Source organism: Alosa pseudoharengus, unplaced genomic scaffold (genome assembly GCF_046254945.1).
Source record: "Alosa pseudoharengus isolate Yale_2024_CS ecotype anadromous, Long Island Sound unplaced genomic scaffold, YU_APseudo_1.1 YU_APseudo_1.1_scf_22, whole genome shotgun sequence".
Classification (NCBI taxonomy): Eukaryota; Metazoa; Chordata; class Actinopteri; order Clupeiformes; family Clupeidae; genus Alosa; species Alosa pseudoharengus.
Window position 1 is genome coordinate 26,634,033 of NW_027468680.1, and position 25,248 is coordinate 26,659,280.

General features: G+C 47.2%; 1 protein-coding gene across 3 annotated transcripts in view; it reads right to left on the reverse strand.

Annotated features, from left to right (window-relative positions):
* myo6b (myosin VIb) overlaps positions 1-25,248 on the reverse strand; it is a 37,370-nt gene that overhangs the window by 4,923 nt on the left and 7,199 nt on the right. The window contains exons 3-30 of one of the 3 annotated variants that reach the window (XM_076299516.1): positions 24,025-24,094; positions 23,671-23,744; positions 22,837-22,966; positions 22,589-22,694; positions 22,394-22,449; positions 22,186-22,283; positions 21,856-22,020; positions 20,275-20,355; positions 18,454-18,634; positions 17,313-17,457; positions 15,241-15,398; positions 14,630-14,721; positions 14,194-14,266; positions 12,214-12,341; positions 11,869-11,964; positions 11,255-11,425; positions 9,948-9,986; positions 9,640-9,733; positions 9,293-9,423; positions 9,047-9,124; positions 8,675-8,804; positions 8,412-8,502; positions 8,051-8,201; positions 7,029-7,237; positions 6,642-6,720; positions 4,031-4,191; positions 3,129-3,167; positions 113-216 (exon numbers count right to left, since the gene is read on the reverse strand). In XM_076299516.1, coding sequence (XP_076155631.1) covers positions 113-216; positions 3,129-3,167; positions 4,031-4,191; positions 6,642-6,720; positions 7,029-7,237; positions 8,051-8,201; positions 8,412-8,502; positions 8,675-8,804; positions 9,047-9,124; positions 9,293-9,423; positions 9,640-9,733; positions 9,948-9,986; positions 11,255-11,425; positions 11,869-11,964; positions 12,214-12,341; positions 14,194-14,266; positions 14,630-14,721; positions 15,241-15,398; positions 17,313-17,457; positions 18,454-18,634; positions 20,275-20,355; positions 21,856-22,020; positions 22,186-22,283; positions 22,394-22,449; positions 22,589-22,694; positions 22,837-22,966; positions 23,671-23,744; positions 24,025-24,094 — 3,130 coding nt within the window. Of the gene's footprint in view, positions 1-112; positions 217-3,128; positions 3,168-4,030; positions 4,192-6,641; positions 6,721-7,028; positions 7,238-8,050; positions 8,202-8,411; positions 8,503-8,674; positions 8,805-9,046; positions 9,125-9,292; positions 9,424-9,639; positions 9,734-9,947; positions 9,987-10,807; positions 10,876-11,254; positions 11,426-11,868; positions 11,965-12,213; positions 12,342-14,193; positions 14,267-14,629; positions 14,722-15,240; positions 15,399-17,312; positions 17,458-18,453; positions 18,635-20,274; positions 20,356-21,855; positions 22,021-22,185; positions 22,284-22,393; positions 22,450-22,588; positions 22,695-22,836; positions 22,967-23,670; positions 23,745-24,024; positions 24,095-25,248 lie in introns of those variants that run through there. The other 2 variants (XM_076299517.1, XR_012990313.1) reach the window with 2 other exon arrangements.

Here is a 25,248-nt window from a genome sequence, read left to right on the forward strand (position 1 = left end):
TTTGTATACAGTCAGAACTGTCTGAAGCACTCAGTCTACAGTCGTTATCAGTTTATTTCGATTTTAGAGATGAGTACCCTTGGTGTGGTGCAGACCGTTAGAGCGCTCTTACCGCAAGAGGTGTTGATGGCGTCACGTAATTCGGCATACTTCCACTTGCTGAGGTCATACTTCTTGACACCAATTGCAGCCTTGGTGGCTTGGACTTGGACTCCCCTGGTGTGGAACACAAAGAGGGGAATGAGAGTGGACTAACAATGATTCATTCAAACAGTTGGTCTCCAAAAAGATTTACTGCTCAAAGTTGATGGAAACACTCAAATATGGTGAAAGCGGTGGTCCCTTTGAGGAGACACTAAACGGATTATACAAGACTGGCATATTCTATGCTATTTCATTTACAGCAGGCCTGGCACATAACCCTCCTCCACTTCTGAATAGATTCTCTGAGTGTCCGAGGTAACCGTCACCACAGCCAGTAGCCTAGCTAGCTTGTTAGCATAGCATTAGCAGGGAGTGGAGATGGGGAACGTAAATCAGTTGTGTCACACGAATTGCCCCTTTGAACTGGCATTCTTTCCGCACCCCAAACACCCACTGCCTGACTCATAACTCCTGTCCCATAACACCATCCTCTCATCGGTCTAGGGATCACGTGAGGAGCTAGCTCCTGCTGGTTTGAGACCGATAAGTCCATGGAGCCGGGGGATTTAGTGGAGGCATCTGAGGCTCTCCCAGAAGCTTTGGAGTACTGGGGAGTAGTGGCAGTCCTAATCCAATTGGCATGGAGAGAGAACTCTTGTCATCTATAGGGTGCCATGTTTGGTACCAACCAGTCTGAAAGTCACGCAGTGCCACTGACCTTTAGCTGGCCCAGTGCCCTGAGGCTTACAATGGGTAAGTGGCATTTAGCTGGGGGCAGTAATGCAAACAGCAACCCATTGGCTGAAAGAGGTCTGAGATTCCCACACAACGCCAAAGACATACTGGGTATACACTGTGTGGTGGATTGTAAGTGACACCACAGGAGAAAGTCAGGTTGAAAAGTTGAATAACCAAGTAAATCTGGTTATGTGGTTATGAAACTACATGGTTCAATCATTGCCAGGATGGATTTGGGGGATGGATTTAGTCTTAATGACCAAGTGTATTGTTCTCTAATCAAAAAATCAGCTGAAAAAATCAAACATGGAGAATCAAAAATTTTAAATTTCAGGAGGATGATTTGCTGTATGTTGATGTGATTCTTGCATGTGATTTCAAGTTATTTTAATCTTCGCCATCTGGATGGATTTGTTGGGTTGATTACCCCCTCACTTTCAAAGGTCTTTGTGCGGTTCACCCACCTAGCCAGAAGTTCAGCTATTTCTGTAGCCAAGTCACTCCTGGAAGAACATAACAGACAGGCATGTGTTCATAAAAGACACAAACAACCCTGATCAAATTCACTGCCATCTAAATTACCTCTCCACGGTCCGATTTCCAAGGCAACGAGTCATGAGCTCCCTGTTCTTCACCTGTCACTCATTCCCACAGGAGACGTCACAGATGTCTCCTCGCTGTTTTATCAGCCTGGGTATTAGCCCCTCCTCCTCACTAGCATAAATATATATGTGTGTGTGTGTGTGTGTGTGTGTGTGTGTGTGTGTCTGCGCACGCTTGTGTGTATGTGTGCATGTGCATGTGTGTGCGCATATGTGTGAGTACATGTTGTGTGTGTGTGCCACTGCACAACAACCACCTCCAGCAGCTGTGATGGGGAGGGTGAAGCTCCTTAAGCGAGTGCCTGAGCGGGAGTCATTAAAACGGACACCTGCGTGATTAACCCACCATGGCAGGTGTCATGCCTGAGTCCCCTCGGCATGTGCAGAGGCGCTAGCCGAGCGCCATAAGCCAAACGATCTGACACCGGCTCACACGCAACGACAAAATACACCAAGCACACAACTCTCACACGCACACGCACACACACACACACACACAAGCACAGAGATCAGTGTCAGCAGAGACACCTGAAGCATAGTCTGATGGCACATTACCAGACCTGACTAGCACCACGCTAATCCTAAGCCTGTGTAGGGGCACCACAGCACAGAGATCTGGTGGAGGAAACACACTACAGAGCAAACACCTGACTGCACTGGGACCACTCACTGTAAATCTGAAAATAAATATCCTTTCCATGATTAAAGGGTTCTGTACAGAATACACATGTATAGGATTAAAGATTATAGGCCAACATGTGTGAGATGTAATAGGCAGCTTTCCACCACAGGGAGTGAAATGAAACAATATTCCAACAGTAACGATTCCTCAGGAAGTCCTTCTGCTCTTTTCATTACGTCATTTCCAGAAGTGTTCTTTTCCACTGAGTCATTAAGACATAACACAATCCTGAGCTCTATGCCATTTTTCTCTCATGATGTAATGCTGCCTATTGCACCTATACTGTAAGTAGACCACAGCAGATTAAATGGTAGGTTCTATATTATAGGTTGTCTACATATCATTATTAGGTTAAAATACTATATGAGCTTCGAGAGTGCTAGTTGCAAAATGTTTATGGCCAACCCTTGTTGCATTGCCTAAAGAGCTTGACAATGGTATATGTCTTATGTTTTGGGTTTTTTATTTTCCCAGTATATGTCTAAAAGCTAAGCCCTTAAAGTTTTTAGCCTAGAATATCCTGTAGTCTATCCCACAACTGGGGTTCTGTAATGCCTTTCAATTCCTTCAACCGCCACAAACTGAGCGAACTGAGTTGTTGATAGTTTGAGAATGCTCTGCCTTTGAAATTCGCTTTTTGGATGACTATTCGCTTCTTTTTTTTGTTGCGAACATGAAATACATGCCAAATCAAGTGATCCCCTGGTCCAGCAAACACAATGCACGATTGATTCCTGGGTGCATTAAAGAGAATTTGGATTAGGCATCAAATAAAGAACTGGCGCATTGTTTATAATGGCTAGGCAGTCAGGGTGTAAGCCTCTATCTAGGTTGGTGAGAGATTTGGCGGTGAGATTTAGAAAGTATGGGAGAGGAGGGTCTCAAGGAGATTCACTGTTGAGCTCTATAGACGGGCTGGAAACAGGAAGAAGGGGAGGGGGGTGGAAGTTTCTAGATCTTACTTCTCTCTCTCTGAGAATGAGGCACATGAGAGATCGTAGCTGGAGAACAGAAAAGAGAGACGTTACACAGCCACAGCATGAAGGAGTCTTCTTAATACAGGACACATTAAGTGGTGATGCACCTTGAGTGGAAAAAATAAACTTCATAGTGCCGTAATTTCCCAACTATTAGTTTATTGATTTTGCAATGGTATTAATATGTTTTTTGTTTTTTTTTACTTGCATAAACACTGTGCTGCAGTTTATACACAATGCGGCTAATACACAGGAAATTACTGTATGTAACCATGTGTGGATATACATTCCATATGAGCATACTGGACTTATGTGTACATATATAAAGACATGCTGAAAATACAGTACCTATACAATCCAAGGTAAGGTAAGTGGGTAGTGTAAGCTAAGGTAAGTGGTGTAGTGTAAGCTACACATCAGTGTAAATGATGTACGGCTGGGTTCTATATGATACCTTTTCTGCAATTGTGCATATGCAATGGTCTTTCCTTCTTAAGAGTTTGATGACCACCTATAATCTTTGGGGTCTTGCTGTGTATGTAAGCTATATTTGTGCTCACTTGAGGTTGAATGATTAGCGTGTGAATTGTGAGCTGTTAGCTGTGAGCGGTACATTTGTAAGTCTCTAAGTGCTTTAGCACTTAGAATTCAGAATCCAACTGAGATTCATTGCAGTTGAATATTTCTGTCAGAATTCATTTGACTTTATGTGAAATGAATGCTGACAGAAATACTCAACTGCAATGAATCTCAGTTGGATTCTGAACCCTGCTTTCATGTGATAAACACAAGAATATGTGATTGAGCCGAGTGGCTTGTTGTGGATGATATATTTGTTGTCATGTCTGTGGTGCTGTGGCGGTGTGGTCTGAGGTGAGCAGACACACCTGCGCAGGCTGGGGTCCATCTGGGCCTCCTCCTGGATGAGCTCGGCCTCGCTCTGGGCGATCCTCATGGCCAGCTCGCGGTCACGCCGCTCCTGCTCCAGCATGGCCTGCTGCTGCACCGACTCCTCGCGCTCCAGCACCAGCTGTTTCTCCATCTCAGCCTGCACCACACGTGCACGCACACACACACATGCACACACACAAACACACGTGCACGCACACGCACACACGCGCACACACACACACACACACGCGCACACACACAAACACACGCGCACACACACGCGCACACACACGTGCACGCACACAAACACACGCGCACACACACGCACACACACACGCGCACACACACACGCACACACACGCGCACACACACGCGCACACACACGCACACACACGCACACGCACACACACACACACACACACACACACACACACACACACACACACACACACACACACACACAGACATACACAGACAGACATACACACAAACACTCAGTGTCAGTTTGGTGCACAGTAAACCCTAACACACAAAACACGTACACATACACTTACAGGCACATGCTTTTGCGGTGCACAGAAGAAAAAGAAGAAGAAGAAAACCCCCCCCCCCCCCACACACACATTCAGATGTCACTTTCAGGCATTTACTCAATGGTATCTCATGCATTTAATTAATGGAAAATGCACCAAGTGACACACACCCAAAGTATGTTGATTTGTGGAATGTCTATTCATCACTATCATCAGCACTTAACATACTTTACTGTATGTCTACATCAGTAGTTCATTACTGATATTTAACTTTTAAACCATGTGAATTTTAATCGAGTATAAACAAATACTTTTCCTCATCCTACACAGATGCATGGTTTTGCATGAAATTGCATCTGACAGTCTAAAATGGCTCAAATGTCCATATGTTGAGAAGCGTTTGAAAAGTACAGATTGAACTTCTTCTGCCCTTTTCCCCTGAGGACACGGAGGAGAACAGAGAGAGCAGTTCACTTCTACACTCGCTGTTCCATACCGCCTCCTGTGGTGCCAGGGATTTAATCACAATCCTGCCAGGTACGAAAATATGGCCTGTTATCAGCCATGTTATTGGGGTTATATGGCAGCTAATAAGCCTGTCTTGCTATGGCGAGTCTAGACGTACGACCTACAAACAGACCAGGCTGGCAACAAAACAAAGAGCCTGCCAAAGAATGTGAGTTATTTGAGATCGCTAAGGACTTTTAAAGGAACAGGGTGACTTGCAAAATGAAATGCTTATAAAAATTGGTAATTTAATCAGAAAACATGCCCTTTTCATATACAGCGGGGGAAATAAGTATTGAACGCGTCAGCATTTTTTTCAGTAAGTATACTTCCAGTGAGAAATAAGTATTGAACACACTAAGAAACACTACACCAAGGCAAAGAAAGGCAAGGAACAAGCTGGAATCTATAAGTAGTTAACCGCCTTTAGGGAGTCTGGAGTAATAACAGCTTTTCTTTATGACAGCTCTTTTTCTTTTGTTTTATGTAATTCATCAATGACTACACTGTTTTAATCCTATAAATAATGGTAAGACTTGTTGTTCTCATGCTCTCCTAGGATGCTTGTGTGTTTGTAACCTGTCTCCGGTGACGTGAATAAAGCTTTGTACTCTGCAGTACTCTCATGTGTAATATGTAGCTACGCAATAACAAAGCCACATAGTTATTCACATCATTCACAGGGAAATAAAATCCCTTCCGTATGTCTTTGAATGAGCACAGAGAGCCATAGCAAATGGATGATGGTCGGGAGGGCATGGAGGGCTAGAGGGGGAGGAGGAGAGGACGCAGCCCAGCATGAGTGAGGGGAGAGTGGGGTGGGGTGGGGTGGTGGACGAGGGGGGCTGCAGCGTGAGGAAGGAGAGCCACGGCAGGGGTGATCCATCAAGAGCACGCGGGGGCCATCGGGAGACCAGGCAGCGCGGTGCGGCGACGCGGAAGCATCGCCACGGGAGACCGGGGAGAGAATGACTTTCACTCAGCGGGAACAATGTGATGCTGGCCCGTCAGGAGCGCAGGGGCCATAAATAAGGAGAGGGCCCCCAGAGGGAGGCAGGCTGGGCAGGGCTGGGCCGGGCAGAGAGAGGCCAGTCAGAAACACCAGCGTCAGCGCTGATACTGCTGGGGCTACGGAGTCACAGAAAGGCCAAAAGACCACAGCCGAAGCAGCTCTGGTGATGAGAGGGTGTGGAGAAAGTGAACGGCTAAGATATCAATGTAGACAGGGAAACTGCAAGGAAACTGAGGCTATGCAGGTCAGAAAGAGATAAAAAGAGCATCCCAGAATGAGTCGTGTAACCACTGGAGAACTGGGGCTATGGAGTCAAATGAGAGGACGAAAGATCCAAGTTGAAACAGATCACGACTCATCTTAACTCGTCTCAAGAGTCACAAGTCGTCTTAAGAAACTCTACTTCACTAAACTTTTTCCTCAATATTTTTGCCATCCTCTGAATACAACTAGCTGCAAATCTCAGCACTCTTCACAACCCTTCACATGATAGTTGCTCAGAGATTTCACCCAAGGCCTGATCTCGGGAGGATGAGGAGGATGACTGTCACCTACCTGCAGGAGGCGCTCTTCCTCCTCCCTCTTCTTGCGCTCCTCCTCCTCCTGCTTCCTCTTCTGCTCCATCTCAGATTTCCTGGAGAAAATAAGGGGGGGGGGGGGCAGGGGCACCAAGGACAGGTGGAGAAGTTAACACAGGTGCATTCAAAGACTGCACTGCACTCAAGATGCATAAAACAATAGACAGCACAACAAGCACAAAGAGCGCCTGCGGGAGTTGGGGACTTTGTAAACAAAGTACAGGCACTGAAAAAAAAAAACATTTTCCAAGTCATCACATTTCAAGACATTTCATTGAAGTATTTCATTAATTATTTGTTTGTTTGTTTGTTTATTCAGGCTCTGGGGATATGAGTCTGTGTGCAAAAGCAAGGTGACACTCACAGGCGGCGGTCCTCTTCCTCCTGCTTGCGGAGCCGGTCCTCCTCCTCGCGGTGCTTGCGCTCGCGCTCCATCTCCTCCTGGATGCGCTTGAGGCGCTCGCGCTCCTCCTCCTCCTGCTTCTGCTTCTGCATGGAGGAGAGCAGCTGCTCCGAGCGCTTGACCAGGCCCTCGTACTCCTGCTCGATCTGCTTACGGCTCATCACCGTGCTCTGAGGGGACAGAAAGGACACAGAATGTGAGATGAAACAGAGGGACAAAATACTATGACAGTCGCAACACGCTGCAGAACTTCTGAAGTGAAAAGTTCAGAGACATCGCTGCAAATGCGCTGCGTCGGCATTAAAACTCAAAGTGTACACAACTGCCCTGGCGCACTGTTTCATTCCCTATGAGGAACTCTCTGCTCCTCAACATAAAAGCCAAGCTAGGAGGAACTCATCAAAAGAAGACTCATCTCTCCTCAGAACCATGAACAGGGAGGTAATGACTGCCCATCCCTCTGGCTTGTCAGACTAAAGAGAAACAAGCCTTTTTATTACAAAATAACTCTAGACAGCCACTGGCATGATGCATGGCTGATGTATGGCATATACCAGTAGACCAGAGAACAATACATCATGAGTCATAGCTTCATAATGCTAATTTGCTAATCAGTAATGGTGATGACAAGTGAGTTGTGGGTGGACATCTTCACCACTTAAAAATGCTAGTAACGCAGAGTTTCAGAAGGCTTCAAGATCCCCTGTGACTAACTGACTACATATAACAAAGAGCTTACGACAGGAGCAAAATCTCCCCAATCAATGCACACTGCTTTTAAAAACAAGTTTTGGGACTCTAGCCCATGTAGCCCTCTAGCCCTTGAGCGGTGTATAGCCTTAACTGGTTTGGGGCTATGTTACACAATAATGCTTCAATGACTTTCCAATACAGAGGTGGTAGCCGGGGACAATCTAAAAGCTCTGTTGCGGATCGACTTAAAGGGGTTTAATCTGAGCCGTGGGGTGGTGCGAGGTTCTCACCTTAATCTTGGCCATTAGCGCGTCAATGGCGGTGCCCAGCTCCTGCACCTGCTTGGACATCTCCTGCTTGCCTTCCTTGAGTCCGGTCACTGCCGGTGTGAACTTCTCCAGCGTCTTCTTCAGGTTCTTCACCTTCACCAGGCCGTCGACACTGCGACACAGACATAACAGCGTACTCAGCGAGCTACGCTAGCACACGCTAACTCATGCTAATGCATGCTAACACAACAGTACAGCTTTAATTGAAGGGATTTCATGCTACCAGTGGCAAACACAGCATAATCGCTGAGAAAGGCTTTCAGTATTCCTGGAGGATAGAGGGAAATTTGAGTACGTGATGTGAGGGCATGCAGACACCCACCGTGGCTTGTGTCTCTTCTTGCATAACCACATGCGCACCGTCTTCTGAATCTTAATGCAGGCCTGGGCTCTGTACTGCACCTTGTTCTTTACTGTGTGTGATGTGCAGGTTGGGGGGGGGGGGGGGGGCAAATGAGGAGAACAAGCATTCAGATTGTGCTGGCAGATTGTAAATGGTAATGCTAAGTGAGAATGGAGACTCTGTAGTATTTGGCGGGGGCCGCTGAGGGCTTGCCGAGGGGATTGATTGAGGGGGTGACGTACGTTTGATGACGGACAGCCCGCACCACTGCACCTTCTTCCAGCGGCTCACCACCAGCCATTTGTTGACCCGCTTCACCAGCTCCAACAAGTGTTCAGGGTCCGACTTCATGATCTGATCGAACTCGGCAAACTGTCACACACACACACACACACACACACACACACACACACACACACACAGGCAGACACACATACCGAAACACAGACATACCGACACACGCAAAACATGCACAAGGACTCGTTTTACGCAATCAGCAAGACAAAAAAAGTTCCGAAGGAGCTGTCGCCCTTGGATGATGGGAAATGGTATGCAGATGTATGGACTGAGTAATGGAGCTATGTATAGGACTGCGTGCGAAGCAGTTACAATACCTTCCCCGGACGGAAGAAGACCCGCGTGAGACCGAACTTGTAATCATTATCATTCAGTCCCAGAGCCTTGAACAAAGCCTGTGGAGGAAAGGGATAAGCAGACGGATCAGTTTCAGGCCCGCCAAACATATTCAATCATACTATGAGGACCTTGGCAGTTCAGAAGGGTGTGAGGTGTGTGTGTGTATGTGTATGTGTGTGTATGTGTGTGTGGGGGAGGGGGGGGCTTGGGGCGGTTGGGGGCACCTTGCAGAAAAGCCGTGGGTCCAGCCTGGTCAGTTTGTCAGGCATGTACTGCTTGTACATATTGTAGAGCTCGTGGAAAGGGGCTCTGGAAGGGAAGCCGCCCTGCATCAGGTCCAGCACTGACACCATGCCTGGTGGAGGAGGAGAGGAACACAAAGCAACAGGCCATTAAAGGCGAGCCAGCGAAATAAACACTGACAGACACACACAGCCCTGGCTAGTGAAGGCCAATCCAGGTGGCCGTGAGAAGGCCTGGCAATGAAAACAAGGCGCTGGGATGAGAACCAAACAGCAGGCATAGAAGTGGGAGTTGGTGAGGGTCATATCTCCCCTCGCGCAGAACGTACCGGAACACTGCAGCTGCGAGAGGATCTGGGCGCCCTCGAACTGGTGGCTCACCATCTTCAGGTTGGGCTTGACACAGCGGATGAAGCTAGAGCCCTGGATAAGGGGAACAGACAGAGAGAAAGAAAAAAGAGAGAGAGAGAGAGAGAGAGAGAGAGAGAGAGAGAGAGAGAGAGAGAGAGAGAGAGAGAGAGAGAGAGCGCACACAGAGAAGCACAGTGGCAGAGGTTCAAACAGAGGTCTCTACTGGCAGCAGATGAAAGGCAAAAGCAGCAGACGGTGGACTCTGTGTGAAAGAGAATTCACTCACCGTGCTGCGGAGCTTCTCTAATAGCAGGTTCAGCTGAGTCTGCAGCAGGAGGGGGGGGGAGAGAAAACCGTGTTAGTATTGTTGCTATTACTGTGTGGCTCACTCACAGGTAGCCACCGTGGGACACCACACAGCAAACACAGGGTTAGGGAGGTGAAATGAATGTGTACACACAAAAACTGTGCACACACACAGGCCATAGAAAGCTGCAGGGGTTTCTGTGCGTCCCCATTAGGTAGGCCAGAGTGACGCGCTTTGCATGCAAACAGATGGCCTCTTTAGAACATAATATGTTATGGGATGGCAAACACGTATACATCAACTGACGTCAGGTGAAGTCGGTGTATTAGGAAATGGAAATAATAACACACATTGTTGGTGCTTATTAAACCAGTAAAGGCTCACGATAAAAATCATACCATAACCAATATAATTCAAATAGTGGAAAGAAAGCAGGGAAAAACAAGGAAAAGATTTCCACCGATGAAGAGTGCAAGAAAAAAACAACAAATGAGTGAATGAGAGGGTGAGGAAATGATCTGTGATTAATTCATGCTAAAGAGCTTCAGAACCAAAGCCAGTGTCAATGCCCTGTTATTGAAGCAGCAGCACAATAACCCAAAGATGAACACTCACACACAAAGCAACAGCGCAATAGCCAGGGAAAGCAGGACACACTGGACAGTGTAGTGGTGTCTGGCAAACGGATGTGGACAATCGTGGAGAGCAGACTAGTGGATGTGGGGGTGGGTGGGATTACCTTCACTGTTGTTTTACCCTATACCGTCCCCCCACCACCTCTTTCAACTCTCCCTCGTCTACCTTCTGTCTCTCTCTCCCTCTCTCTCGCTTCTACACACCTGGACTTCTCCAGCTCACACCAGACACTGATTCTCAGGGGAAGGCACGGAAGATGGGAGGAAGAAGTCTAAGAGAGAAGAAGGAGAGGGGGGAGGAGGAAGAGGAGGAAGAGGAAGAGGAGGAAAGGAAAAAGGAGGACAGCACAGGAAGAGGGAACATTAGGTCAAAGGTCACAAGAATCAAAGAGAGGGAAAAAAATGTCCAGGAGAAGTCTAAAATCGCAAATTAATTCTGGCAGCACAAATGTAGAATTTATGCCCTGCAGATGATCTCAGAGCTTAAATATTCCTAATGCTCAGCAAAATGCAGGATTTATGCTCAGCATGAAGTTTGAAAAGTTTAGAAAAGTGAGAGAAAAGGAGTGAGACAGAGAAAGAGAAAGAGGGGGAGAGAGAGAGAGAGATCCCGGTGCCAATGAGGGAGGGAGGCAGACAGATATCTCTCACCTTGAATTTGTTTCCCACACTGATGAAGCCGAGCTTGCCGGCCTTCTGCTTGGCATCCCTGGAGTTGTTGAAGTTCTCAAAGAGATCCTTCACAAACTTGTCCTTCGACTCACATACCAGGATCTCCAAGGACATGTGGAGGGCGTCATTATTCTTCTCCACAAACTGGGTCTGCGCACACACACACACACACACACACACACACACACACACACACACACACACACACACACACACACACACACACACACACACACACACACACACACACACACACACACACACACACACACACACACACACACACACACACACACACACACACACACACACACACACACAGATATATGAACAGGTAATGGAAAAGCACAAGTGCACACACACAGAGTCTGATTATCCCATAGTACACTTCCCATATTCCAGAAGAGCTATATAGTGACACAAATTAAGACATGATATATAAGGAGCTGTTTTTGATCTAAAAATAAGACTGGGAACTTCCACACATGCTGACCATCAGACACACAGTGACACAGTCCATATGAACTAATTAAGGAACTACATCTGTGGTAGAAGATCTAACTGGTGGGAGGTCCGCCATGCTGCATTCTTACCGTTTCATAGCACACAGCTCCCGCAAAGTGCCGGACAATGAAGCCTTCGTCGTCTCTTAGATTCCTATGCACTGTCAGTTTGGACTTCCGGGGAACCTGCAGATCAAAGCCATACGAAATGGTGAGGAAATAGAGTCTTTTAGACTCTACAGCGCATTTAAAAAGCTCAGCGTGTTTTAAAGAGGTAGCTCTGATTCTCTCTGTTCTATTTTTCACATTGCGTTCCCCAATTCCCTCTTCCCAGTTGAAGTTCTATTTGAAGTCGGCCCCTCTGGAAAGAGCGGGTTGACTTTAAGGGCGAGTGATGAAGACGGATGAGCTTGCGAGACAGAGAGACGTGCTCACCGTGAGGCGGAAGTGGTCCTTGTGCTTGTTGTGCACGGCCTCAGCGAAGTGCAGGTCGCTGGCCTGCGGCAGACGGTTCTCCTCGTCCAAGATGTCCAGGATTCCGACCAGCTTGGCCTCCACCAGGTCTGGGCGGCACACAGACAGACAATGTAGAGATTGAGTGGGGCGGGCGCAACCATAACAGGCATTATTATACGGCTCTTCACAATGCAAGTAGAATGCTCCATTGACTTGAATGGGATTTCCGAAAGTTCTAGCGGTCATTATTTCTTGGGAAAGGACCTCTGAAAACAAGAATGACCGCTGTCAATGGCAACGGAGTTTGCGCTTGGAACTTCATTCAAAAGTGAAAGCAGACGGTTGATCAGCTGTGTTCTAAAGAATGTTTGATTCAAGTTCAGCGTGTGTTGCGAGCTATTTGTTTCTCAGCAAAAGCCACGACGAAACGGTAACAAATAAGTGTAAAGAGACAGATCATGAAGTTTATTTTTTCGTTTTGGCAAGTAGCCGTATAATAAGCGGGATAATGTATAGAACGCCGGTCATTATGGGAGAATAAGCCCCTTCAGGGCGAAACAAGACCCCTCCGCTGTCGCGTCGGGGTCCGGTTCGCCCTGTCGGGACTTATTTTCCTCATAATGACCGGCGTTCTATACATTATCCCTTACCTAAGGGTGCCCAGAAGAAAACATGAAGGAGAATCATAAGAGAGGAACTGATAGGCTGTAGAGTTCTTTAAGACCCCCGAGTCTTTGTTTAAGTATGAGATAACAAGGTTTTATGCTATAAAGAGAATAATGCATGAGGTGTCTTGCTAATTGCAGATAACACCAAGTCCTCCCAGGCACAGCCAGGCCTCTGTGCATTTGCGTGCGCAGACACCTGGACCGGAGAACGCCAGGCTGCTGGGAGAACACGGGCGGGAGTGCCAGGTCTACTGGCAAGTCACCATTTCTCTGACAGACGGTGTAAATGGAAGCAACTAGAAACAGCACAGCTAAGAGGGATGATTTTGCTCATTAGGCGGAAAGCAATTTCCCAAGCACAGAAACACAGGTGCATCACTGTCCATGAGTGCCATTATGGGGTTATGAGTTATGTGAGGGCAGATGTGGATTGTGTGAACGTGTGTGTGTGTGTGTGTGTGTGTGTGTGTGTGTGCCTGTGTGTGTGTGTAACAGCCATTGAGGCAAAAAGTGTATGCGTATAGGATGGTGTACACACCTGCATTTCTTGGGCACATTAAGAATCCTGATATGCACTATGACAGTGTCCCCGTAACACACCGTGGCATCATCTGTTTAAGTGGCAGAGACTGTGCTCTCTCCTTTCAGTGCAACTCCTGAGTCATGCTGTCTCAGTCTTCCCTTCTACCGGAGAGCCACTTTCATTTCACCCTCTCTCGCTCTCCCTCTCTCTCGCTCTCCCCCTCTCTCTCTCTCTCTCTCTTTTCCACCAGCAGAACATTAAATGAGAGGGGTTAGAGAGAGAGTGTTGCGTGCTGCATGGCTTCATAGATTCAGACTTGCTCTTCTGAGTTGTCTCTAGAGATAATGGTTATTGGTAATGGCTCACAGTAATGGTGTTTCCTTCCTGTGAAAGAGATGGCTGTTTTTCTCTGTATAGAACCTTGTGGTTTGACTGGCTACCCTAATCTTCATAAGAGCTCTGAACTTGCGACTTTCAGTTTGCTTTCAGTTTTCAGTAACCTAGCCCATGAATGGGATGTGTGCTCTCATGTTCGTATGTGAGGGTCACACAGTGCTTGTGTGTGTGTGTGTGTGTGTGTGTGTGTGTGAGAGAGAGAGAGAGAGAAAGAGAAAGAGAGAAAAAAAGAGTGTGTGAGAGAGAGAGAAGACAACATGTGGCGCAACATGAGAATAATGTGTGTATGATACCAAATTAGCCAAAATCTACAGAAGGAAAGATGGTTATTCACCCCACTAATGTCCATTTAGCTTCACTATCAGGCCTTACCTATGCAGTCCTGGTTGTCCACATAGTGCACCTCGTTCACCCCCAGGCCTTCTCTCTGGTACAGCTCTTGCTCCTGCAAGCCAAGCAGAGTGATGTCAGACTAAACCTCAGCACCCCACACTTACACACATACCCATGCACCTCAATTTCCTGCGTCCTTAATCCGCCAGTGGAGGCTGGTGTGGTGTGTGTCTGTGTGTGTGTGTGTGTGTGTGTGCGCGTGTGACGTCAGGCGATTATTGAACTGCGGGCCGTGTTACGAGGGGAAACATCAGAGTGAATCAGAGTGGTGGGAACCGACAGATGTCCCACTGCACACTGACGCAGCTCATGTCAGCTGTGAAATTCTCCCTTCGTGAGTCATTAATGAGGAGGAGATGGCTGACGCTTGCTCTCTCTCTCTCTCTCTTTCTCATTCCCCATCTCTTTCTCTCACCTCCTTTAGGATGCGCTCGTTGAAGAACTGCTGCAGCTTCTCATTGCAGTAGTTGATGCAGAACTGCTCAAAGCTGTTGTGCTCAAAATATTCTGAAGGGCAAAAAAGCAGGAATGAGAGGAAGAGAGGCAGAGAAATAAGAGAAGGAAAGAGAGAGGGAGAGAGAGAGAGATTAAGATTTCATTATTTATAAAGCACTGGGCCTGTTCCAAAATAGCTCCTAAAACCATTTCCATGCTTGCAATGTATCTACATGTAAGTGCCCCATCAGTTATGCCAGTCTGTCACACAGACTCCTAGTGGCCATGGACTGGCATAGCTGCCCTCTCTATATCTGTCACCTCTGTTTCCTGCCACTCAGGTAGCCAAGGTCTCAGAAAGTAATTCCCAAACTTTTAAAATGTGTAAAACCCAAATCAGCATGAAATTGGATCTTTCCTTAAAAGGCCATGCTATTGAACAGATATATTAAATAAAGTGTGTTAATTAGAAATTAAAAATGTGCGCTGCCAGAGTGTACTGAAGGAAAGCAGTGTGCAGACATGAGTAATCAATCCATATGATATTACCATGCTAAAACAAATTTGATTGGCCACAGCTGCAGTACTAACCGAAGCCAGCGATGTCCAGGACCCCGATGAAGTTGGAGGAGGTCTTGAAAGGGAAGCACTGGTTGACCCTCTTGACCACATGATCAAAGAGGCGGCTGTACACAGCCTTGGCCAGGGCATCCCGCGCGTTGTTGGCCTGCTCCACCTTTAGGGGCACCCTGGAGGGAGGGGTGAGAGGAGAGAGAATGGGAGATAAATAGACCACAGAGTCGGATTCTGGACTGTGGGTGGTCCCGACTACGGTCAATACAGGCACCTTCATGTTCCCAGCCTCAGCTTCTGTTGTGCTTCTCAGAGCACAACAATTTCCCAGGTTAGGAGAAAATAAACAACACAAACACCTGGGAAGTCTCATGGTGGTGTGGGGGAGGGTGCGGGGTGGAGGGTGCGGGGTGGAGGGGCGTGCATTATTGATTTGCTTTGCTGACACCACCGGTTTTGCCGGCCGTCAAGCGTGCCATTGCACTTCTGTTGCCTTCCCACTTTCCAACAATACCTCTTCCCCACACCTTTTGAATTCAATTATTTAGAGTGAAGTCAGACTTCTAGCGCTTGATGGGAATGGCAGGTCATACCTTCACCTCTAACTGTTTCCAGTACTTTGGGAAAAGAACAAGATAGAGGACAATGTAGAGAGTTTGTGAGGGTGTGTGCTTAAGTGCATCTGAGTGTGTGTGTGTGTGTGTGTGTGTGTGTCTGTGTGTGTGAGCACACCTGTGAAGGTGTGGGACTGAACCCTGTGTGAACTACAGGAGTTGGAGGTGTTCTGTGTTGTAGCATGCTTCATAATTGTACCAAACAGCTTTAATTTCTGCTGCATGGTGACTGATGGTCACTCACAGGCCTCCCTGTGCGGTGCCCTGCAAATGGCCATCTGCTGCCATAGCTGCTGCTCACGGTCAGATGGGGCTTTTCTCCCCCAGTCAGAGCAGACTGACCCCTACTCAGTCGCAGGCCAGCCTCCTTCCTTTTCACCACACCCCTGCCGGTGCCCAGTTCCCTTCCTGAGAGGCACATTCACTATTTATCAGGCTAAAATACTCCCCTGTCCTGCATCTGCACACACTGAAATATTTATCTCTCCCGCCTCCAGGCTGCCCCTGTCACTCAAAACCCCTTCGCCGAGGACTGTGGAGGGACGCTTTTCTTTTGTGAGGGGGGTGAAGAGGTTCCTGAATGTTCTAAAGACCTTCTGAGAGTCGGTGCCTAAGTGTGGTGAGGTCAGGGCGAGAGTGCGAGAACCCGCCCCAGTAGAGCGTGAACCCAGCCAGGGCACAGAGTACGTACTGTTCCTGGCAACGCTAATGCGGCTCACAGGCAGAAGTCATGAATGACTGGAGAGAAGAGGAGGAGAGAAGAGGAAGAGGAGAGAAAGAGAGAGGGAGGGAGGTATGAAATGACAGCAAGCTAGCGAGAGAGAGAGAGAGAGAGAGAGAGAGAGAGAGAGAGAGCAAAGACTATGCTTTATCTCATATCCAGAATTAAATCAGTCTTAGTTCCACTTTGGCTTTCTCCCATTGCGCAACCAATAAAAGTAAGGCGGCTTAAATATAACAGACGACTTTAGGAGCCGACCAGACTATTACAGTCCTTCAGCCAATTTGGCAATGCCAGCTCTCATTAAACATCAGGGCACATATCTTTCAACTGGAGAGGGGTTAGCTATTTTTAGCTCAGTGGTGGCAGCACTTTCTTAGCGGGGGAGAGGGAAAAAAGAACTAATCACGACTGGACCTAATGAGGGTGTTAACATCAATGAAACACACTCCATTACATTTGCTGGTGTAACTGCATTTGGGGACTCACTGAATGGGAGATTCAGGGCATGGGGAGAAATCTGTAAGGTAAGAAATGTAAAGTTCCCTCTATGTATTTTTACCGCAAAAGGGTTCTCCTTGCTATACTACGGCATGGATGTATACAACGTACAGTAATGTATGTATGACACCAAGACAGACTGTTACTGATAGTGACTGATGCTGCTTATTTATAAGCTGTGGGCACACTCAGTGGTGTACTGCTCCTTGTTAGCAGAGGAGGCATGGTGAGGCTTTGATGGCCGAGCTGCTTACTGGATGACTGTGCCTTTAGCGCCCCCTGCTGCCGGGAGCATGACCCTGGTGGTGAGGCTGACCCGCAGGTCCTCCTGGTCCAGGCCAAGCAGCTCAGCGCAGTACTGCAGGGTTTGACTGGACTGGTTCTTCAGGATGCAGCCACCTGGGTCACAGAGAGACAAGCACACACGCACACGCACACGCACACGCACACGCACACGCACACGCACACGCACACGCACACACACACACAGTACCAGCACTGCATCAAATCCGATAACTAATGTGATCTGATAAACATTAAGGGCATTTTAAGGAGAGAGCGAGACGTGATATGAAAGCAGTTCCTCTGTGTCCCCTCCAAAATGGACCTGTCACGGCAAAGACATAAGAGCAGAGTAATGGAGATGGGCTCGCTGCCATCCCCACACCTCCGTGCCACAGACTGTATTAGGCTGCAGATAGTGGCGGAGAGCAGCCATCCATTTTTGATGGGCACGGATAAGAGACGGCCATTGATAGAGACCTCCAGGAGAGAGGACACTCCTCGCCGGCGGGTGCGTATGCCCACTCGAAGAGCTCACACTTTTAACGAGTGCTTGTCACCTCATTCCACCAGCCAACTCTATAGCTTGTTGCTTATTTTTTACGGGTAAATGGAAAGAGGAGAAACTTTCAAGGCTGGCGGCGCTAATGTGAGCTGGGAGGAGTGTGTGTGTGCGTATGGGTGGGGGAGAAAAAGTGGAGCAGGTATCTGGCTGGCAGATAGCGGGCCCCCAGTGCAGCGGCGGCCAAAACCCAACCTCTTTGAGGCCCTGGCAACATATCTGAGCCGCGCTAATGAGCTCCAGAGAGGAGCTCGAAGAATAACCAGACAGGGGAGAAGAGACAGAGAAGGACAGAGAGAGAGAGAGAGAGAGAGAGAGAGGGAGGGAGAGAGGGAGATAAAGAGCAGTGAAAGAGGGAGATGGAGGGAGAGAGGGAAGAGAGAGAGAGAGAGAGAGAGAGAGAGAGAGAGAGAGAGAGACTAAGAATCATTAAGAGAGTGATCCAATAATGTTGCAATGAATGCTTCGACAGCTTGTGAGTATGCGTGTGTGTGTGTGAAGGGGGATGCGTGTGGGTAGAGATCCCAAGAGCTAAGAAATCTGCAACTCACCCGAGGTGCTTCCTGTTTCCTCAAAGTCAATGTTGCCCAGGTGCAGCACACCTGCCACTACTCTGAACAGGTTCTGCTTCTCTGTGTCGTCCAGGCCAATCCTCTTCATGGCCACGCACATCCTGTTAAAGTCACCCTGGTCGTCCAACAGCGGGTCTTTCAGCGCTCCGACCTTGTCGTGCTACAGGACCACAGGACAAATCAGATGTCTCGCCTCTGGTCAAGTCAGAACAGAGCTCTGGACACACGCCTTTGAAACCTTTCACTAGAATCCAAGCTACTTGGGCTACAGCAGCTTTGTTAGAACTCAAACTTGTAGGCACCCTTTAATCAGAAAGAAAGGGTTCAAAGGTCAAATGTAGGTTTGCATGGAGAATCTAGTCTGTTCTGATTAGAGGGCTACCATAGCAGAAGCAACATAAATCCCCAACATGTCACAATAAGATGAATCCAAAGTGGATTACACTCAAACACAAAGCATACCCTTGGAACACAGGTTGAAACAATGAAAGAGTTTCACTTTTTAGTAATTTGTTAAAACTATATGCTGGCTTTTTCTCCCAACATGATGAAATGCAAGCATCCTACTGTGACACTGGGGTCCATGCAAAGCTTCAGTCGGTCAAATGTCGTGTGGCACTCCATAAGAAACCCATGTTTTGTTCAGTACAAGCACTTCTAGAGAAACAGCCCAATGCAAATTCACCCCAAAAGAAGGCATGCATTATTCTCACTACCAGCTTAAACGTGTAAATGCTGGGCGTACGGAAATCCCAACGCCCAGAATTTACATCCAGAAGGAGACACACAAGAAAATACTGTATGCCCTAAAAGTCACCTTATTGTCCTTCAATTACGGGAAATGGAGCAAGTAAGAGAGATGTACAACTCTGGTTAATAACAGCAAATGATAAGGACAGAGGGCAGAGTTACACATGGCTTTCTGCAAAAATATGGAATTCATAGTCGCCTTAGTGAAATCCAGTGCAGTTTTGAGAGCAGAGTGAATGCGTGTTCACAGCTGTCAATCAATAGTGGCACTCATGGAGAGGTTTAATTTGGGAGTCATCTTAAGAAGCAGATCACGCCTGACTCCAGTAAAAGTAGATGAAAATCTCCCTCTCTCTCTCTCTCTCTCTCTCTCTCTCTCTCTCTCTCTCTCTCTCTCTCTCTCTCTGATAACAAATCTCGTAGTCTGGTCACAGAGGGAGGGAAACAGTGTACTGTTTTTCCGATAACAATAACAGGAATTACACGGCTCCCCACATTTCTGCGCCGTGCTGTGGTTCTCGCCACGACCGTACATTATTCATCAAAGCCCTGAACTCATTTTGGTGCATCACTAATTCCTCTTGATGCAGTGTTATTAATATTATTAGGAAGTATTGGGCACGGATCACTTTGTTGTGAGAGGACGTCCTCTGCATTCCAATCAACAGATTTAGCGCAAGACTTTGACTACTATTTTACATTTCTAACAAAACAAAAACCGTAAAGAGAATTAAGGAAAATGTGTCTATGTCTCCTTAACTAATAAAACAGTTAAAACATTTTAATAAAATTCTCATTCATCATCACAGTATGTTCAGTGGTCGGGGTGAGCGTGCCTGCCCCAGAGCGTGGGCCTTGCCGGCGGGCCTTGTCTCCAGACATGACCCCAAGTGACCACCCCCAAGGTCTGGGGAAACTGCCACCCTGTGGGCTTAATCTGCGGGAGGCTCCAGACTGCAGCCTGGGGGGTGGAGAGAAGGAGGGAGGATGGGAGGGAGGGAGGGAGGATGGGAGGGAGGGAGGGAGGGAGGGAGAGGGATTGCCAGGTACCTCAGCGCTCTTCCGGTTCTGCATGATCTGCTTGTCGGAGTCCATGCTGGCGAAGTAGCGTGTGCAGCCGCGGTTCAGGTACTGCGCAGAGCAGACGGGAGAGAAACAGAGGGCGGCAAAAAGCTGTGTGAGAGTAGGAATATGCTAATAGTCGTCCCATTTTACCACACGTTAATGTACGCAGCAGACCTTCCAGAAATAAAGAGCTGTTCCTGAACATCATAATGTATTATTAATGCTTCTGCTCTGCCAAGTACAACAGATAGATCTACTGATGCCAAAACCCAGAGAAATTAATTAGTGATTTTTTTAAACTTTTTTTTTTACTACAGTTGATGCCATCTGCTTGCAATGCAGACTACAAAGCAAAAGTGACACCTAGTGGTCAATGAGAAAACAGACAGAAAGAAGACAGTTTTCTACAAATTGTAACTGAAAGTATTGTACATTTTAAAAATGGGAAAGAATTAAGGAAATGGTAGAAATGGTACATATCATCACAGTATATATAACAGAATATACAACTGAAATGACTAAACAAACACAAAAAACATCTGCACATTATTTATACTGTATTCAAAGCATTGAAAACTTCTGAGTGAAGTCACTGGCCCTGGATAAACTGAAGCCTTAAGGCCGTGACATGGTCCTGTGAGTCTGTGGCGCGTCACAAACATTGCGTAATCAACGCGCATGTGGGGGGTTTCATGTGCCTCGCAACAATTGGGACTGTGTGTCTTCAATGTGCACGGAGGAACATACCACTTGCATACCACTCTTTAGGAAGAAGATGTGATAAACAATTTGTCACATACATGACTAACATTGCAGGCGTGGTGGAGCAGCAGCTATCAATCAAAGTGACTGACAATCGGTCGACCCAGGTTTCCTTTGGATAAAAACGTCTGCTAGGGGGGCGCTGTGGCACAACAGGCTACAGTGCTCATACCATATACGGGTCCAAGTGCCCACGGGGACCCAGGTTCGAATCCGACCTGCGGTCATATCCCGGTCCCACCCCATCTCTCTTCTCCCACTTACTTCCTGTCTCACTCTTCACTGTCCTATACAAATAAAGGCAAAAAGCCCAAAAAATATACTTTAAAAAAAAAAAAAACATCTGCTAAATATCAGTCAGCATTAACTTTAACTTTAAGTTTATCTCATCTCAACCCCAGAATCACCAAAATGCCACTGTTAACACAAGACATGTTTGACATGTCTTTCGAAGAACTGTTCCATTGACCAGTTTTGTTGAATAGAAGAGAATTTGGCAGAATCCTCCTATTTCTTTTCGGCATGGATGGGTAGAACAGCCTCTACCTTCATCATGATGCTATGGGCCAGTAGTTTCTCATTACCCCGGGCCCATAATCTGTCTGTCCAGTGCTAAAAATATGAACAGGTAATTCCAGACGATCTACCGCTCCAGTCTTTAGAGGACCTGACAGCCGCTCATTGTGTGTTCGGTATGAGGTGTCGTACAAGTCTGTGTGTGTGTGTGTGTTGCATCTGTGGTAAGGTGTATGGGGCATGTGTTGGAGGCTGGGGGATGTGCAGGGCACAGGTGGCTCCACTGACCCGGAAGCTGTCTGGGGAGTTGAGGTGCAGCTTGTTCCTGATCTCCTCGGAGGCACCGGCGCAGAGGCGGTAGAAGATGTGGTAGTTGCGCTCCTCTGAGCTCTGCATGCAGATGCGAGACTTCTCCAGCAGGTAGTGGGACACAAACCCCCCCACCACTGTATTCTGGGAGGCAAAGGTCAAAGGTGAGACTTTTCATGACATCACAGGCGATAATACCAAAGCAGAGAGCACAGATTACAGGATTAAAGTAACAGTGTTTCATTTTAATGTATTATGTCTATTCTGAGAACAAAAGCCACAGCTGAACAGAGAGCAGGCTGACATTACCTTCTCATTGAAATGAATCTCCACAAACTTCCCAAATCGACTGCTGTTATTATTTCTGACTGTCTTGGCATTGCCAAAGGCTTCAAGCAAAGGGTTGGCTAGAGGGAAACAAAAATGCAAAATAAATAAGCAAAAAAGACTGGTTGTCTGTACCATCAGCTGTGTGGTGCTTCACAAATATTTTTGTCCAAAAGGAAAGTTTGCTTACCCTCAACTATTCTCTCATCAATATCTTGGCCTGTTCCGTATGATGATGTTAAATACCTACAACGTAAAAGGGAAAGAATGTCCTGAGTGGTGGTCTCTTGCTTCCCATAAAATGACATAAATGTGTTACAGATTTGAAATATATCTTATTAGTATGCATGTCTACAGCTCAGGATAAGTGTCAAAGGTTTCCAACCTGAGGACAAACTTGGTGTTTTCGGTCTTTCCAGCTCCAGATTCACCTGAAACAATGATGGACTGACTCATCTTCAGGACCTTCATGTCCCGGAAGGCCTTATCCGCTGAGAAACAGAAGAAAATTAAGAGAGAAAAGGGAAAAAAGACAAGATTTGTTTTGTTTGCATGCTACTTGCATGAAAAATGATGATGTTAAGAGTCAGAATAGAGGTGGTGGCAGAGCCGACAGAGGCGGCGTCCTCTCACCAATAGCATAGACATGAGGAGGGAGCGTGCCCAGAGAGCGCCCATGGTACATCTTAATGGTCTCTGGGGCGTACAGCTTGGGGATGTCATAGTAGGGGTTCACAGCAATCAATATATTGGCCACGTATGTCTTAAAAAAAGAGGAAAGAATAGAAAGAGATGCAGTTAGTTGACTTGAAGCTACTGCATTTAGCTACTCATAACTAGCGTCATTATCATAACGCCACAATAACAACACAATAATATCCAGTAACCATCAAAAACCCTCCAAGCCCACAGCGGCCGACAGGTGCCAGCTGAGGGAGGCTGAGGAGCTCTGTAAACAATGAGTACCCTCTGTCCTCCCCCTCAGCCCCCTCCAGCCTCTCCACTCCTGAAGTCTGTCGAGCAGCACTACCTCAGAAGACCTCATTAACTTCATGGGGCAACGTGATAGTGTCGCCGCACGATTAGCCAGGTCATCCGAGACCAGGTGCGCGCAGCAAGGCAGGGCAGGGCCCGGGGGCTCAGGTGAGCCTCCGATGACAGGCGTGGCCACTCCGCTGATCAAAGCACAACAATGTCCACCCTTGTCCCCCATCAGTGGCCCAAGGCCCCTGGCTCCAAATGCACCACAATAATAGGGCTTCCTCCAGAGGGACAAGGGATGAAATAGAGTCCCCTATCTGAAGTACAGACCCTTTTGGGTTAAAGTGCCTGGATATTATGAGCCCATTTGTGGAGTGTGGTAAGACGGTGATGCATAGGTGGTGTGGTTCTTGAATAGGTGGAACAAATGGATAGTAGGTGTGAATGTTGATGGCAACTTGTAAAAGGGAGAGGTGTCATACTTACATAGATCTTGTCTTTGCTGTAGCGTATGCGGACATTGTTCAAGAGGGTCGCTTCATTCAAGTACATGAGAGAGCCTGAAACAGAAAATTAAAGCTTTGAAATTAAAGGCTTTAGTCTTGTGCCCCAGTATAAATCCTTATGGGCTCCTATACAAATCCCAATGAAATCCTGTACAATCCCTCCGATTTTGGTATCTATCCTAGAGGGTCTTTCGGATGTTACAACAGGATTTCTAGGATCAAAGGGGGGGGGGGGTTATAGGAGGAAATCTTAATCCTGTTGAACTTTTTGACAGGGTGTGACCAAAATTTGCAAAATATCTGAACAAATAAACACACAGAGACACAAACTCACAGTTGTCCTCCACATGTTTGTTGACATCCTCCTCAGCGGGGAACACTTGGCTGATGGAAGCCAGAAAGGTCTGTAAACACCAAAGCGCAACAGAATCTTTAAACTCATCAGAGCGTACATCTTTAAACTTGCCATGACCTCCCTCCCCGCCCTCTTTATCAACAGAAACATTCTCATGAGAAACCAGCCCGGCCCCATGCTGAGAGGAACCCCCCTTCTTAAATCTGACAGCCACAGGAAATCCACCCAACATCTGCTCATCGATTCAATATGGCCTAACCCTCAACTCAGGAATTACAGAAAAGGGTCATGTCGTTTTTCTTCTTCTTCTTCTTCTTCTTCTTCTCATCGTCATCCTCTTTTTTTTCGCTCTAAATGATTTGCATTCACTCTTCTGTTGGGGCCCAGATCGTTACGGCGTATCGAGAACCTCACGTCTGAGTCTGAGTGTGTTTTTCTGTGGGGCGAGCGCAGCATGGTGCCGGAAAGTGTGCCGCAGGCCCGGGGCGCTGTGTTTTCCCGGAGTTTCTGAGGGCCTCGCTGCATTCATTAATGATGCCTCAGTGCACACATGCACACACACACACTCTCTCACACACACACACACACACACACACACACAGTGAGAGTAATAGGGAAAGGCGTTCGTAGGACTAGTGTCTAAGAGTCGCTCTCTCTCTCTCATGTGGCATTTGCAGTCATTGACATCATGCTGTGGGTGTCTGGGCAAAACAGCTGGTCAGTGGGACAGCTATCTCCACTGTGGGGTGATCAGCAAGACAGAAAGGGGGTCCAGACACTCTATGGCTCAGTGAGGGACATGGCCTCTGTTGAGGGAACTCCGGGAGATCCCACAGGTTGACTTTTCACATTCATTTAGGCGTCCATATGTGGACTTTTCACATTAATCTGCTTGGGAAACTCCAGGACATCCCACAGGTTGAATTTTCACAAGAATTCAACATGTCTGAGAGAGATTATTGCTTTTTTAATGCTACTCTCTGTGTTTCCAGTGACCTCTATGTGACTCTATAACCTTTAATCTGTGTATAGAGCCCCTACCAGCACACTGCTATAATCCTTGGTGTGTGTTTTATTGTAAGGGATGAGCACATTCACTATTTGAGAATTGGGTCGGGTGTGCTTTTATACTCTAGATCACATGTGGAGTTGTCACTAAAGGGTCACTTTGGGTTTTTCAATCAAATGTAAGCTTTTCTTGCG